At 44.6% G+C, this 17,367-nt stretch overlaps 1 protein-coding gene across 1 annotated transcript in view; it reads left to right on the top strand.

Moving 5' to 3' along the window:
• The window catches only part of RABGAP1L (RAB GTPase activating protein 1 like), a gene marked incomplete at its 5' end in the record, with an annotated part of 256,452 nt that overhangs the window by 161,003 nt on the left and 78,082 nt on the right, over positions 1 to 17,367 (top strand). Inside the window, one exon of the mRNA XM_084266225.1 lies at positions 8,417 to 8,458. Coding sequence (XP_084122351.1) covers positions 8,417 to 8,458 — 42 coding nt within the window. The remainder of the gene's footprint in view (positions 1 to 8,416; positions 8,459 to 17,367) is intronic.

Here is a 17,367-nt window from a genome sequence, read left to right as displayed (position 1 = left end):
GCCCCATCCAACCCAGCCTTGAACCCTGCCAAGGATCCCAGGGCAGCCCCAGCTTCTCTGAGCACCCGGTGCCAGGGCCTCCCCCCTCCCCGGGAAGGATTTCTGCCTCCCAGCCCCTCTCCAGCTGCCCTCCTGCAGCTGAAGGCTGCTCCCCTGGGCCTGGCCCTCCCTACCCTTGGCACCAGCCCCTTTCCAGCTCTCATGGAGCCCTTGAGGGACTGGAAGGGGCCTGGAGGCCTCCCCAGAAGCAGCCTTCTCTTCTCCAGGCTGAGCCAGCCTAGCTCTGCCAGCCTGTTTCCAGAGCAGAGGGGCTTCAGCCCTCAGATCTCTATGGCCTCCTCTGGACTCACTCCAACAGTTCCATGTCCTTCTTGTTCTGGGGACCCCCAAGCTGGAGGCAGCACTGCAGGAAGGGTCTTCCCAGAGCAGAGCAGAGGGGGAGCATCCCCTTTCTGACCTGATCATCATCTGGCTGGTGACACAGCCCACGGGTGGCTTTCTGGGTTGCCAGCACACATTGCCAGCTCATGTTGAACGTTACCATCAACCAACACCCCCAAGTCCTCCTCCTCAAGGCTGCTTTCCATCCATTCTCCTCCCAGCCTGGGGATTGCCCTTACCTATGTGCAGGACCTTGCCTTTGGCCTTATAGAACTTCACATCATTTGCAGAGTCCCACCTCTCCAGCCTGTCACAGTCCCTCTGAATGCCATCCCATCCCTCCCTCTTCCCACTACTGTTTAATGTAAAGTCAGCATCATGCACATGAGTTGGGAAAGGCCGGTGTGTGTGTGTGTGTGTGTGTGTTTTCCTTCTCAGGAATACAGGCAACTGAGCTTCAGCATTTAGGCTGTGACTTCTCTCCTCTCCATTGCGCCCCGTGTTACTCCTCCTGGGGAGCCAAGTCTCCTTTCTGAAGCCTGTATCAGCTGCTGCTGTTTCATGTAAAGAGGCTGGAAAGGATTTCTTTCCAAGACTGCCATAACTAGCTTTTAATTAACTTCAGAAGAATGGGAATAGATTCTGTCTCAGGCTCCAGATGGAAGACTGAAATGTGAACATACATGGCTGATGGTAATGTTGGTTTGCCATGTTCAAGCATCTCTTGACGTGTCAGCCATGATAATCCTTTGTGTTGCAGAAGCTTGAGGTCTGTAGTGAATTTAACTGTGGTTTTCTGGCCCTGGATGCTGTGCTTTTATGCATTTACATGAGTTACTCAAATCTGATAATAATGCTGATAGTAATTTTAGCATAATTTATCTGATGACTATGGCTGTGTTCTACTGTGGGGTTTTATCAGCACAGGAAGGGAAATTAAAGGGGAAAGAAAAGGAAAAGGAGGTTGTATTTGATTGTGTCTTTGATAGATGACGAACTTTCCAATTTTTTGTATATGTGTGTACAAAACATTCGGGTTATAACGATGAGGAACTTTGAAGTTCTTTCCAAACTGAAGGTCATAAGAAGTGTTAGGTGTTTGGATATAAAATTTCAATTGAGAGCAGAAGTACCGGAGGTATGTAGTAGCCACGGGGAATGCAAAATGCTCTATTTGCTTCTTGACCTCCACAGAATTTATAAGAATTAAAGCTTAGACTGAGGAGAAGGATATTTTACTAGATGACATCTAAGAGGTTCTTGGAGAGCCGCAGGGTTTACTGTAACCTTTTACACCGTGTTGTCCAGCTGTTCCTGTGAGCATCCATAATTTATGTATCTTCCATTCATAGCTGCAGCTTGTTTATCCCCCAAATAACAAGGCTGCTGATAAATACTCAGCGGGAGGAAAGGAAAAGGAGTCTCACAGCAATCTGCAATTCAAGATAACTCACATGAACAGAAGGTACCTTTTGCTGATAAATGTTGGTCCTAAAGCACTGAGGCTGCTTGTGTTTCAGAAAATATTGAAGGTACGGGGGAAAAGTTTTGGAAGATGAGGAACCTGGTTTGTGCCTTGGAAGGAGGAGACAGCCAGTGCCAGGTCACAGTGTGTCTCTGAATTACTTTGCCCATCGCAACCGAAATATCTGAGCTGCTTACTAGTTGCTGTTCACTTGGTTGATTTTTTCTAGGAATACAGTAAATTTCCATAGCGCTTACTTAACGCCAGTGCCATCTGCTGTATTTGAGCAGTGGCATATTCTAAGCAGACTTGGCACCCCTCAGGAATTTCCGTCAGAACTAACTGAAGGAAAGCATCACAAATGGGAGAGTGATGTTCCGTGAACAAATCCAGGAAGCTAAGCTAATCTGGGGGCTGTTTTTAAAGAAGAGGGTGGCGCAGTCGGCCTCTGCCAAAACACTTCGCGTTACTTCATGCTTGGAATCTGAGCCTGGACCGAATTTTCGAAGTACCTAAAATCAGAACATCAGCTTTGCATTTGAGTGGGTGTTGGGAAGGGGAGACAAATGTCAGGGTGTAGAGGGGCAAGGGCCAGGACTGCGTTGCGGCAGAGAAAGGGAGAAGGTGAAGAATGATTGTTGGGAAGGAGGTTGAATGGAGGGCAGATGCGGGATGGGCATGAATCTTTGTGTCTCTTTGTGTTGCGTGGGGAAGGGCCTGTTTTATGCACAGAGATACCGGGCCATACATACATACATACATAACATACATACCATACATACAGAGGTATGTATCTGGTAAGGCCCTTGGTGCCTAAGGTGGATTCAAGCCTCTGTCTTTGTCCCTGTATTAAATCAGTTCAGAAAGAGGGAAAGTAATGTCTAAAACCCCTGTAATTTAAACCTCTGGAAGCCATACAAGTAATGGTGGTGCGTGGCTTGGTCAAGCAAAGGGAGAAAGCGTGCTGACAGCCTGTAGCCAGCTGCCTGGGAGCTAGGCACACACCACTGGGGAAACACCCAGTGTCAGGGAGCGATTTGATACATGGAAATGATTTAAACTTCTGTCACTATATTTCTTCTTCGAAAACAGGCATGGAAGCTGGAGAGGAAAAAGCACTCATAGCACTCTTTCCCTTCCTTCAGCTGTAGCAAACGATGTGAAAATCACCCCAAACATGTAAATATACTCGCTGGCACTCCTGTATCCCATTCATTTCTGTTAAAAGCAGCCAAACAAACACATGGTACTAACACAGGTTCATGGCTGCTTGGTGCTATTTATTGTGTGCCTTTTCATGCTGCAAAATACAGAAAAGTGTCACAATAAGTAGGGAGTCCTGCAGTGCTGCTTTTACCATCTCCCCGCTACCTGCTTATTTATTGGGTTATGTATATTAATTCAGTCAAATGGTTTTACTTGGCTTTCTATATTATTCACAGCATTGTAGCATGAGGATGGAGATTTCTGTCTTTCCTTTTCTCCTTTCTCGTGGTACAGTGTTTCACGGTGTGAGTTCTACTAGTAGGCAGCACGTATGGAGTCACCAGGGGAAGCCCAGATGAAGGAGTCGACTATACCTCATATGTTAGCAGTAAGATCTCTTTTATTTTCCCTCTTAATATAACCATTTGGTAAGGAAGCCGTATCTGTTACTTAGACAAAGCTCGCTGGTTTATGGTGTGCCCTACTCGAATGAGTTAACCTTTTGTTGCCTTAGTTGTCTTGTCATTGAACTGGAATAAATACACAAGCTACACGAGCTATATTTGACGTTAAATAACACACATATCCCTGCAGAGCATGCTCCAAGTCTGCGGTACTTACCAAGAGAAATGTGAGCTTCAGACTATATAGTTCTGCTGTCAGCTAAATGAATACATTTGTGACATTCCTAAAGTTTGTTGTGTGCCCTCAACATGTTAGAGTTGCCAAACAAATGTTTTGCTGGAAGCAATCCAAGACATAAATAGAATTTTAATTCTCCTTTGGAGTTTATAACCCCAATTACCCTCTGTAGCTCCTTTGAAAGAGTGTGCAACCGAACACATAATTATGAAACACTTTTGAATTACGAAACAATGTCAAATTAACTTCAGCTGGATAGCTAATCTCTCTTCAAAAAAGGACAAATCAGTTATTAGAAAGCTGGAACAGATTGACTGGTTCTCCTGATGGCATGGCATGTGAGTCCTGAGACGTCACAGGCCTTGTGGAGATGCTCACTTGACTTTCTTGTTTACCTTCTGTGCCTGGTACTGAACTTCAGAGAGCATTATCTCAATACCTCCACTGCTTCCTCTTACACGTCCTGCATATTTAGGAGCAAAACCACAGATAAGGACAGGAATACTAAATTAATCTTCCATATATTTTTGAAGAGATGAACTTCCTTCTATTTGTGCAAATGATGTGGAGGGCATTGCCCAATCACTGGAGGAAGGTCAGTCAGTGGGGTGGGATTGGTGCCGGTATTTGATACAGCCTACCTTCTGTCATTGAAGGAAAGCTGTAAAGCAGAGGTAGAGTTCCAAAGTTGTCCCCTATGCAAATGTCCAGATACTGTGGGACTGAATTGTTTGCCTTAACTCTTTTGGCCACCTCAGACTCTGATGCTGAGCCTTGCCAGTGGCAAGTACTAGTTTGCTGCCCCCTTAAATACCTTTTTTCAGGTCTCTGGGTAGATTTTCTGGGTCAAATGGAAAGATATGATGTATATCTATAGAAGGGAATATATATTCCCTTCTGAAGGAAGTCACCAGCATCTTTTCTGTCACAGAGATCTTATTGAGTACAGGCTGGACCTTACAAAATCAGGTCTTTACTGTTTTGTCTGTTGTTCTCAATCTTCTTTTCAGGCCTTTTCAAAAGTCAGCTTCTCTCAAAGTGCAGAGGAACCCAGAGGGAGGACTTCTCAAAGAGTTCTTCTATCTGCAGAAGGAATCTTGGCCTCAGGGGGAGTTAAGGGACTGTGAAAATCTGTCGCATAATAATATTTCCATTTATTTGAAGCCAGCCTTAATTTCCATGCATACATATTATTTCCAGTTGTGAGATACTGTTTTGCCCATGAGAATGGTGCCTGCAATCTCGTTTGTAAATGATGGTCTTTTGATACATAATTCAAGTAAGCAGATGCCTCTATGACGGGCAATCCTAATGAGTTTAGTGGTGACCTACTGGATGGTGAGTGTTCATCCCAGTGCTGTCATCCTAGCAGGTATGAAGGGTTATTCTGCAAAACCATGCTTTCTTCTTAAGTGCTGGCCTCTGGAAGTCTTTACAAAGCAGTGGGCAGTCAGCAGGGGCAATAAGGGGCTGTACAATAGCACAGGCTCTAAAATCACCCCTTTCCTGACCCTTACCTTGCCATCTTGCCTGCAGAACAATCAAGTGTTGCCTGCTTTGAGATGGGTTTTTCCTTCTCCAAAACACCTGAGCTTAATAAGACCTGTTAAAATACTCTAGGCCTGTCCATGAGCTTCAAAGGGTTCTTAAATAGCGCCTTTTGGAAAAAATGGTGATCCTCTGCAGATGCCTAACTATGCAGATAAGCCAGGCTGTCACAGAAACTGCTGGTCTTCTGCAAAAGGCTAGTTAAAACCTCTGTGGAAGAGGGTATCTACATGCCTTGCTTCTGGGATCTTTGCCGGTGGCTTTAATGTGGGCAGGCTGTGTGCTCCTTCATTACTCACTAGCAGGAAAACCTCTCGTGTTTAAAAATAAGAGAATGGCCATGTAATCAAGAAGTGATATGAGATGATGATAGGCCCCTAACCATTCCTGTGCTCTTACACTTGCCTAGTAATAGTGTTTGTAGGTTTTGCCCTTGTGTGTTAAACAAATGAGTGTTCAGGTAATTATGGACAACTTCCAAGTTAGCAAACTTTTTTCATCTTAAGATGAGATCTGCATGATATGAAAGCATTTCTTTCCAAATGCCTAGCTGAACATATGACCTTTGGTTTGAAAAAGTAATTATCCCAAGCTGATTTAATACGGGCTCCCTTCTCTTTCCTTCAGTGGATGATTTGTATGTGCTTTCATGTTTCCATTACCAAATGGCTGGAGGGAGAGAGCTTGCGGTGATTTATATGTCTGGTGCCCATTGGTATTTTTGGTCCTCCTTCTGAAATAGATGGAGAAGTTAAAGCTGAATCTTATAAATCAGTGTGGGGTAAATGAAGTGGGATTTTAAGCAAGAGATTGTGGGGAAAGGAGCTGAGCTTTCTTTTTTCATCATCATTAAACCTGGCCATGTCAGAATAGTCTTGTACACATTCGTCAAAAATATCTCAGGTCTCTGTAGATCAGTGGTTGTAGAATGCATTGTTAAAATGGGTTAGAAATCCAAAGCATTGTGCTGTAAATCCAAAGGTGAGCAGAAGCCTTAGTGTAGATTGCCAGATACCACCTCCAAGTCACCCAGCTGTCATGGGCAGTATCGGTCCCTCAGGTCCTGTGGCCAGCATGAAACTGCAGTGATGGACACCTTGGGTCTAACATACTGCCTTGTTTTGGGAGTTACCTCTCCTTCTGAGGAGGTGAGGGTGTGTCCTGTTCTCTCCACCAGGAGTAACAGAGTGCTGCTCAGGACAGCTGTACGTGAAGGTTTTCTGATGTTCTGATTTTGGGGTGCTTGTGCATTTAACAGGTATCTTGGGTAACATGAGTGAGGCTGTGAGCTACCCTTTGCCTAGTGGGACTTGAAAAAGAGCTAGGGGTGTCATGCCTGTGGGATGAACTGATGGCTTCAGCTCGATGTTTGGAATAAAACTGAATGCTGTGAGCTTATTTTACTTCTGCTGGTGCTCCAGCATTATCAGTGTAGTGTCTGAAGCTCACAGCCAGGCAAGGGTTTGGTTTTTTTGTATTAAAAAGAAGCAAAAAAGGGAAATAGCTGTTTTAGTACTTGAAATACTCATCACCCCCTTTGGAAGAAGGGTTTCTTATTAATGAAGCACAGATCAGTCCCGCTGCAATTGTGACCTCTAGTGGAAAAAGCCCTTTTGTTGTCATAAGGATTATGCATCGAATTGCAGAGGAATCGAGTGTTGCAATACTCATTCCATCTAATGTCACAGCATTTCCGAGACTCGTAGTGCCTCGAAGAGATTTTACCATTATCCAGGCCTTGAAGGGGTTTGTATATAAAATACAATTTCTTCCCAAGAATCCCTCAGAAAAGCCTCTGCAGATTTGTATAAAAGCAATTTCTATAGAAACACAGTCTCAGGCTTTCAGGAAGAGGCTTGGGAAAATGCTCAATTGCAGAAGCAGAAATTTCTTGGAGACCATTCCCATACAGAAAGCCCTGTTGTTATTCCCCCCCCCCCCAGAAAAAAAAAATATATCTATATATATAAAAATATAAAGTATTGCAGTGCCAGTATTACTGGTGTGCGAATCTCTTGAGACGTTTTTAGATACCAGCTGGGAAAGACATTATAAGAAAAGGTTTATCATGCCGTTACCCAGCAGGCAAGAGGATTTGTACAGTGTAAGGTAGGAAAACAGCCTGAGCACACAAAGCACATAATCCAGCAGACGAGATGTGCATACAGCATTTTTCATATTGGGATGAACACAAAGCTCTTGATATAATCTTGAATGCTCAAGGTCTGTAGGCTACAGGCAGGAGAGTCTTTTCTGTCAGCAGTGGCAATGCGAGCGAGGCCATTGTCTTGTCTCCTCTGGCCTGAGCTAACCTCTGGCTAGTTTGCCAACCGAGACCCTAAGGGGAGGTCTGGAGGAGCCTTGCTCAGGGCAAGTGGTCACCTTACCCCAGGAAAATCCCAAAATCACGATTGTCAAAAGAAAAAGATGTTGAACAAATGCAGAGGAGTGCTCTTCCTGATTCCCATGTGCAGCAGCAGGGAAATGGAGCCTTTCCACCCCTCCATACTCAGGCACTGGAGTGGGTTTACTTAGTTTGATTTTTGGATTGTTGGACATTGTCACTGTATTATTTGCGGAACGAGTGTCCGCACGCTCCTATCCCTCACCAGCAAGCCAGACTGTGTGATTCAGACATCAGTGTGCTTACCTATGGAATAGTTGTGATTTTTGGCAGGTAACAGAATGAAGGTGCATTTTTTACTTGTCGGGAGGTTTTGTTCTACTTTGGGGTTGGGGTTTTTTTACAGCTTGAGCAGGAGAGAATGTACGTGATTAATCATGGCTGAGCTCAGTTACTTGGGCAAAACACTATCAACCAGAATATTTCTTACTTTTTCTCAATAACCTGCTTGTTATGCTATTCTGCCCTGTTCATGAAAACCGGTGTTGACAGGTCCTGAAGCTGTGGAGGGATACCTTGTCACATCCATAGCCTCTGACGAATTGAACTGCATGATTCCAGAAGCTCCAAAGAGCCGTCATCTCCCCCAGCTGGGAGTTTGGAAACCATGCCTTGGGGCTTTAATGGGGAACTTTGAAGTATGGTAGGGAAGAGGGAAGCATTCCCATGAGATCTGCAGCATCCAGCTATGATGCTTCATACTGATAAGTCACAGAGAGGAGAGGTTTGCATGCTGACACTGATTGAAGTCTTTTTCTTTTTATTTTCAGGGTATGAACATAATCTTCCACGTAGCCTTGGCGCTCTTAAAGGTAAGTCATTGATAAGAAGTTGGGGTTTTTTTGTTTTGTTCAGCTGTATGGAATCTTTTCTTAGCTTAGTGTAGCACATCTAAGGGAACAGCGATAGCAGGACTTCTGGAGGAGGGAACACAGAAGGAGGGCTACAAAGATGATTAAGGGCCTGGAGCATCTCCCCTATGAGGAAAGGCTGGGACTGTTCAGCCTAGAGAAAAGAAGACTAAGGGGGGACCTTATTAATGCTTATAAATATCTTAAGGATGGGATGCAGGGGGAAATGGCCAGCCCCTTTTCAGTGCTCTATGGAGACAGGGCAAGGGGCAGTGGCTGCAAGTTGGAGCATAGGAAGTTCCACACCAACATTTAGAAGAACTTTATCACAGTGAGGGTGACAGAGCCCGCGGACAGGCTGCCCAGGGGGATGTGGAGTCCCCATTTCTGGAGATATTCAAGATCCCGTCTGGATGCCTATCTATTCAGTATGAGCTAGGGAGCCTGCTTTGTCAGGGGGGTTGGACCCAATGATCTCTCAAGGTCCCTTCCAACCCCTGTGATTCTGTGATTCTATGAAATATCCTCCAGAAATGTCTTCAGAACTGTTCTTCCGGTAGATCTGGTTTTCTGAAGCTTTATCATGTCATAAGGTTCCTGGAACAAGGAGTGTGCAGTCTGAGAGTTTCAGTGCCTCACATGTAATTACTGTTAAGAAAACAACTTTTGATTCATTTCACAGATGATTTATTTTGTGGCTGGGTCCTTTCATATAAAATAGGCAAGGAGCATGAGGGAATATTACTGGGTATCAAACATATTTATGATGTCAAGAGATTAACGGAAGTCGTTTATAATATGGGCATCTTCTGGCTTTGGTGTGGATTCAGAATTTACCTAAACAAAGAAGTAAACCTGTAGCTAAAACGTTGGCGCTTTGGATGCCACCAAGATAGCTCAAAGTTAATCTGCATTGACCTTCCTAATTTGGCACTGGTTCAGGTCCAGTTTGAAATGACACCTTTGAATTCAAATAATACTCCCATCAAATTATTTTGGCTAAGGCTCAGGGTAGAACAGCCTGTCAGTGCCACCACAGCAGCCCTGTACCTCCAACACAGGCTGGTGTCATTCAACTCTCACTGATCCTCCAGTAGGTTTTCCTTATCATTTCTCTAGAAAGGACAAACAGCTACAAGTTGAGCTGTTCAGTAGAGTGATTCTCAGCGACTCAACTTCTGCAGCATCAAATCCTACAGCAGAATGGCTCCACACCAGGGAAAAAAGATTAATAATTTAAAAATTTATATATATATATATGTATCCTGCTGTGAACAGAGCAATCAGAACTTTGAAAGCCCATATATTTTCATCTGAGGTGGGGTAAGCTGGGTGAAGAACTGTGGTGTCGGCATGAGATCGTATGTACAGTAAGAAAATGTCGGACATACCTTGTGATTTACACTGACACAGTTGCTGTGTCCCATGGTGGTGTGACTTTCGACATGAGTCTTTAACAAAATCTTTAATCTAGAAACAGGAAACTCACTTAATGTGAGTACCTAGGGAAGTGCTCCTACACAACTCTACACTTGTAAGAAGAGGGGAAGGAAGGGTGCACTCTTCCTGTTGGGTGTTTTATTTGCAAGTGTGGGGGCTTGTGAATTTTCTGGGGTTTTTAAGGCTGGGATGGATAAAGGGAAATCTGGTTGGTGGTGGCATGAAGGAGAGTGAAACAAGCAGAAGCAAGCATCCAAGGGCCACCCAAAAGCTGTGCTGCTAGAGCAGCAGGCACAGGCTCTGCAGAGAGACAGATACCTCTGATGGATCATACAGCTGAGGAAGGAGAAAGAAAAGCAGGGGTACTTGCAGGGGGCTGCGGATGGCCAGGCAGGTGCTCAGGGAAGAACAACTTTGTTCAGTTTGGTTACTTAAGGATGCCTTTGGGACCGTGGGTCTGTGCCCAGGCCCTGAGTTCTAGGGTACCTGCTGCTGCTGTTGGGAAGGACTGACCATTCTATTAAGGGTTGGAAGGGACTGGAATCCCTCACTTGGAGGTGACATATTGCAAATGAGGATTCCCTTTGTGTCGAAGGAGTAACCCCATTTCTTTTAACAGAAAATGCTCGCTCTTTTCATTTCCTTACGTACGTATTTCCCACAATGCTGCTCACCTGGTCAGAACATCTCTGTCTGGCTGTTTGCATATGGGCATTGTGCTGCTTCTGCCTGTTCTGGCTGCAATGGGCTCTGACGGTAGGGGGGGTGTTATCCTCTGTCAGTGTTTCTATATTGCAGCCAAAAAACAAGTGCAGAGGAGATACAGGTAAGTGAGACAAGGCTCTGTGTCAGAAATACCCACAAGAACACTGTTCCGTAGTGGTACCCAGATGAAGCTGATGGTTAGATAAAAGCAAATTAGCATATGATTTACTTACAGCAGGAATTCCTGATTGTCAGGGGAGAAAATAACTCTGTACTCTTGAGACCTGAAGTATTTTTTTCCTATCCAAGTGTGTTCATCATCTGTCCCATTCATTAGAAACGAAACAGTTTAGTGTGGCAGGGTTTTTAAGTTACAGAGACTGAGTGTGCTTGCTGCAGAACAACCGCTTTGCAGCTCTGTGCTTCTACGGTCTTGCTTCCCTCTGATTCTGAAGCGAGGGAAAACAACTCCTAAGGATTCATTCTTCGATAAAGCAGAGCAACTGTTCTCTCATCTGCAATCTTAAGGATTGTTTTCAGTTTGGTCCTTCATTGGTGAAACACCTGAGTCTCAGATGTGCAAATGCTGTCTTCCTCACTTCTTTGTGGAGTGTGTGCCTCACAGTCCCTCCTCCAGTAGTGACAGGCTGGAAGGCTTTACCTGGAACTGTCTTCCCCTTGATGCAGCCTCTAACTCCAACAGCCAGCTGCCAGTATTCAGAGGGGAGGGACCTCTTGATGGTTTGAAATGAGGGTATGGCTTCTGTGACCGATTACCCACAGCATCTTGATGCAGCAATCCTGGGAAACTAAGTACGTGTTTAAGACATGAGGAGAATCCTTTCCCTTCTCCCACATTTGGAGTACGACTGCAGCAATGCACAGCTAGAGGATTAACGCTCTTTAGCCATGGGGGCCAGATTTGTAATGGGGCCTTAATCTGATTTCTTATCAAAGGAAAAACATCTGTAGCATCCAAATGTTTATCTTCCTGTGGGTGCTTTCTTCCTCGCGCTCAGGATGCTCGCCTGCCTGGCTGTCCAGCTGATGGCAGTGTTTTACAGTTCGATGGGATCATCCCTTACATCACACGGAGACTGCACCTGAATTCACATTTCAGTAAGATGAGCTGATAGAAAATCAAATCCCTCAGCTTTTGTTTTCTGAGTGAGGCATTGGGGTGCAAACAGAACCCCGGGATTGAAAATTGTGTCTTAGGACAGCTTGGCTCACTCCACTAATGGTTTCATTGAAAAACTCCCAGTGAAGATAGTTAATTGGGATTGTTGGAGGAACACGCGCCATTCCAACGCCAGCGTACTTTCAGGTCTCTTTTGTCATCAGTTAGCTAGTTTCTTCGTTGGAAATTGCACAGTAAACATTAAAAGTCTTCACACATGCTAAGAAAAAGTGTCAATAATAAGTTTGCTTTCATATTTAAATATTTCAGCAATTATTTCCTCAATCTTCTGGCTCTGATCTTCCTGCCCTAGCAAGAACAGCTAAATGCACGTGACAGTTTGGAAGTAACAAACCGAGGCGAGTATTAAAATCTGTTCTCATGGAGAAATCAGCTTCACATGTGTACAGATGTTACCTGGAAGCCAGCGCTTCTGTGTATTGCTCCCTGACCACACACAAGCATAAGCAGCATTTCTCCCAGTGCTCATGAGCTCTTAACACTCCTCCTCCCTGCACACTGTCGAGCCATAACTGAGAATTCCTCACATGTGGTTAATTGCTTGGTTATTTCTGTTGCCACCTTTCAGTCTCAACGCCGTTTGTGTCAGTCTGTGCCCAGCAGATGAGGGAGAAGAATGCCAAGTATGGTGGTGGGGACAGCAGATGATGCTGTTAATTTGAGTACTTGATACAAGAGGCTTCCTAGATTTAAAAAAGAAGTGTCAAAACTACCTTGGCTTAAGGAAAGTTACTTGTTTTCTCTCTATCGTTCTGTATCTGGACTGAAAAGGACCTTCTGAGCCAAAGAAATGTTTATCTGTTCCATCATGCAACCTGACATCTGTTTCACAGAATCACAGCATCACTAGGTTGGAAAAGACCTTTGAGATCATCAAGTCCAACCATTCTCATCCTAAGCTAAACCATATCCCTCAGCACCTTATCTACCCATCTGTTGACAGTGACTCAGCCCCTCCCTGGGCAGCCTGTTCCAGTGCCCAATAACCCTTTCAGGAAAGGACTTTTTCCTAATGTCTGATCTGACCCTGCCCTGGCACAGCTTGAGCCCATTCCCCCTCATCGCATCTCCTGTCACCTGGCTGAAGAAACCATCACCCACCTCTCTACACCCTCCTGTCAGGTCAGTGTAGGCAGTGATAAGGTCTCCCCTCAGCCTCCTCTTCTCCAGGCTGAACACCCCCAGCTCCCTCAGCCACTCCTCGGAAGGTTTGCTCTCCAGCCCCTTCGCCAGCCTTGTTGCCCTTCTCTGGACTCACTCCAGGACCTCGATGTCATTTTTGTGGTGAGGCAGCACCTGTACTTGAGGTGCAACCTCACCAGTGCTGAGTACAGGGGCACAATCCCTGCCCTGGCCCTGCTGCCATGCTGTGTCTGACACAAACCGGGATGCCATTGGCCTTCTTGGCCGCCTGGGCACACTGCTGGCTCATGTTCAGCCTGCAGTCAACCAACACCCCCAGGTCCTTCTCTGCCTGACAGCCCTTCAGCCAGTCTCCCCCAAGCCTGTAGTGCTGCGTGGGGTTGTTACGTCCCATGTGCAGCAGTCTACACTTGGCCTTGTTAAACTTCATCCAATTGGTCACAGCCCATCTGTCCAGCCTGTTCAGATCCCTCTGAAGATCCTCCATACCCTCAGGCAGATCGACACTTCCTCCTAGTTTAGTGTCCTCTGCAGACTTACTGAGGGAGCATTCAATCCCTTCATCCAGGTCATCGATAAAGACATTGAACAGGATTGGCCCTGGGACAATTTTGTAATGTAGCAGCAGAATTATTGCTGGTGCAAGGCTATTTCCCTTATTCCAGCTTAAATTTATGACTGATCATTTTACACTCATCTACTTTGATATCAGCTCTGTCCTTTATCTTAAGTAGTTCCCTTCCAGTGACACTCACGCTCCTGTTCATCGCCTTGCAGTGTTACAGATCCCGCTTGTGTTGTCTGCTGAACAAACCAATGGTAGTGGTCTTCAGCTCTGGAGCATCTTAATAGTTTTCTTTGCATCTCCTCAATTCTGTACTTAGGTTTTTGGACTGAATCTTTAAGAGAGGTCACACTGTTTTCTGTATTAATGTTGTATTTCCCTATTCTGAAAAGTCTATTTTTATCTGATGACTGAGGGCTGTTAGAATGAAGTAAAATTAATGACAAACCAGAGTGTTCCTCACCACCTGAGATACGGATTTGTGTAAGAGCACGAATTAAGAATAAAATTCTGCTGTACCTCTATAGACATTTACATTTTACCCCTTAATGAACATACAGTCAATTGCAGGTTTCCTCTTTTCACTTTCAAGACATTTATCTTCTTCAGCCAGACACCCGACCTAACCTGCCTCGCATTTTGGCCATCGTTTGTCTCCGGGATTACCACTTGTGCCAAGCCAGACCTTTAAAAATTTATGCTTGTGAGAAGTGGACATACCCAAAGATAGCCAGAGCAGTTATCCCTTGGCTCCCTTCTTCCATCCTGCTCTTTGGGGGTGGGTGGCATTAGTTTCTCCAGGGAGCTGTTTGGTTGGCAGTGTAGGTTGAAGTAGCCAGTGTGACATCCCTTGAGGTTATACCTCCCTTTGTCACTTGCTTCCAAAATTAGCACTTGCCGCCATCTAGCCTGGGGCATTAGTGTTTAAGAAGACAAATTCCCTGTCTTACTGAAATGTGATGCTCATATTTTGTATGAACTTGCTGAGTAAACATCCAAGGATGTCAAGGAAGACCGGGCAGGTGCTTATTTTAGGGAAAACTTGTGTATTGGCGATGCAGATAATTAAAAAATGTGAATTTGGGGGTGAAATTGTGACCAATACTTTTTTTGGAGCGATATTGCATGGAAAATGTGCCGAGTGTGCCAGCAACAGAGCTTAGGCTGTGTCTTGGAGAGATAAACCACCATTACTTCGCATTTGCAGCGACTTGAGGCGCGTGAGCTTATTTTTAAATGAGCAGTGCATTAAGCCAGAGGTTGGATGGAGTGACACATGGGGTTTCTTTCCATCCTATATAGGTTTTGACTCCGGGTGGTCTGGTTGAGTCTGCTCTGCAAGTGCATTAAATCCTTAAGAGGCTCCTTTTGATATAAAAAAAGAGAGAGAAGTGTTCACATTCAAACCTAAGGCAAAATAGATGTTGTGCTCTATACCATGGTTTTTTATGGCCTCTTTATGTAGCTGATGCCAGGATCAGCCCTGAAGCTTCTGGTGCAGAAATGGATCCTAACTCGGTTGGTCTAGAGATCAGAACTGACTGTTCTCTTTTCAAGGTCAGTAAGTTTGCTTTTTAAGAGGCTCTGATCACTGCTTTTATATTTGTGGTTCCAATACCAAGGATGTCCTCAACCTGTAAGTTTTGCTGGGCTACGGCATTCCCACCCTCAAACCCACTTCCCCAACCACAGAACAACAGCACTTGGTGCCTTGGTAGAGATTGTATCTTTAGAAAGAGAAATCTCTACCTGAAAATGTCCAGAATCAGTCAACTTCCAGACTATTGATTTTTCTAACTGGCTTTCAATTTTTAAATGCACACCTTTATTTGCATGCTGAAAACCCATCCTGTCCTGACTAGTTACTTAAGAAAACTAGATCCCTTCCTCACACCTAAAATCTGTACAGTTGCTGTTAGGGGAATGCTCCTGGTAAAGTTTTAATTCTGAGAGAGAAGAGGCATTTTCTTTTCAAAGGTTAGGAGACAGTGGAGAAAGCATGGAATTCATCGGACTGCATTTCTTTAGTGGCACTGAACCCTGATTTGTGTGTTCATGGCACTTCCAAACGGGGAAGCCTGTTGTCTGTTCATAATCTCTAGATGCTGGAAACTGGAAATGGTGTTCTTAGGCCTACATATAGTTCTGATTATTTTTTTCAATATTCTGTATGCAATTCATGCCTAGCAAATACCATGGTTCTATGGGAAAGCTTTTTCACAAGTATGGAATTGAAGTAACAAAAAATGAGGATAGTCATTCCAGATCAGACTTACCTCCCCCAGTGTCTTGTGCCAACGGGAAAGAGACTGTAAGAACAGGGCAATAATACTTTTTATCTCTGGCTACTTGTCTCGGGTACTCTTTGGAAAAGTAACAGTCTTGTGGTTTGTTGGGTGACTTTTTGACACCTGTTAACTAGTAGCTGCAGACCTTTTCTCAGCTCACTGATGGGTTGTGTTGAAACTGTGCTTCATTTGGTTTGCTTTGAACCTGCCACCTGTGAGTTTCGCGTGATGTTCCTGGTTCCTGTGTTGGAAGGCATTTTGGACAGTTGGTACCTTTTGGCTTTCTCCACTCATGAATTTGTAGGTCTACCATAGCCCTTAGCCCTTAATAATCTTAGACTGGTTTTTATCTCCTCATTTGGAAGCCTCTGACGAACCTTATTCCCTCTCTGTATTCTTTACCATCTGTTGTCTCCTTTATGAGATAGGAAGGACCAGTATAATGCCCAGTACCACAGATGAAAGCACTCTGTGGAGTTGTACCGTGGCATAATGGCTTTCTCTGCTCAGACCTCTATTCTCTCCCTATTAATTCCATTGGGATGTACTTTGTTGACCTCTGCAGTACACTGAGCTGATATTTTTATAGGACTGTCTGCAGTGACTCCAAGATTCATTCCTGAGTCGCAATTGTCAGCTCAGAGCCTGTCATTTATATATACAATTGATAGTGTTCCCCTTGGGCATCAATTTACATTTACCTACATTGACCTCCATTTACCGTAGCGTTGCGCAGTCATCCAGTCTCGTACTGTCCTCCTGCAGTTCTTTCCTGTAAGCCCCTGTCTTTAAAACCCTGAATAATTTAGTGACATTGCCAACACCGTCACCTCACAGTTCACCCTCTTTTCCCAGCCACCAAAGAGCGGGCCAACTAGTACGACCCCGGCACAGGTGTCTGGTGGAATCTCCTGTGAAAATACATTGGTTTATCAGGTTCCCTCTGATAATGATAAAAATGTAAACTTCACTAAATCCAGGTTACACAGTTGTGATTAGACCTGAAGAACAGAAAGGACAGTGATTTCTGATAGGGTAAGAGGTGAAGCTCTCGTTGTGGGCATGATGTAATTCATATGGATTTTCAGAGCTCTTCTGGTGCAGAATTTGTGTTACAAACTTGAAAGAGGACTTTCTTCTTTATTCTTCCAATTCCAGCATCTCTTTAGCTTTTCAAAGTCAGTAATTTTTGCCACTGAAAGGTTAAAGGCAATACCTTTTTTTTTTTTACAGTTGACATAGAAAAGAGCAACGTTGTCATACATCAGCATCAATCAATTAGCAGTTGATAGAGCAATTATGAACATGCCTAGTTTATCTCAGCACTGACCTTTCAGTATTGGGCCCCACAATCATAAAAATTTTATATTCTTGTCAGCACAAAGTGGGTATTTGACATTCTTTTCAGCATGGGAGGCGAGACCAGTGGTGCTTTTGCTGGCAGGACTGGGGCCGAGAGAGGGAGGATGCAGAAGGTTGGGCTGCTGCACCAGGAGCGTGCAAGCAGACAGATGAAGCAGGGGGAGGC

The sequence above is a fragment of the Gallinula chloropus genome, assembly GCF_964237585.1.
Source record: "Gallinula chloropus genome assembly, chromosome: 6".
In the NCBI taxonomy this organism is placed as follows: domain Eukaryota; kingdom Metazoa; phylum Chordata; class Aves; order Gruiformes; family Rallidae; genus Gallinula; species Gallinula chloropus.
Note: the sequence above shows the minus strand (reverse complement) of the source record. Positions and strands in the feature narration are given on the sequence as shown.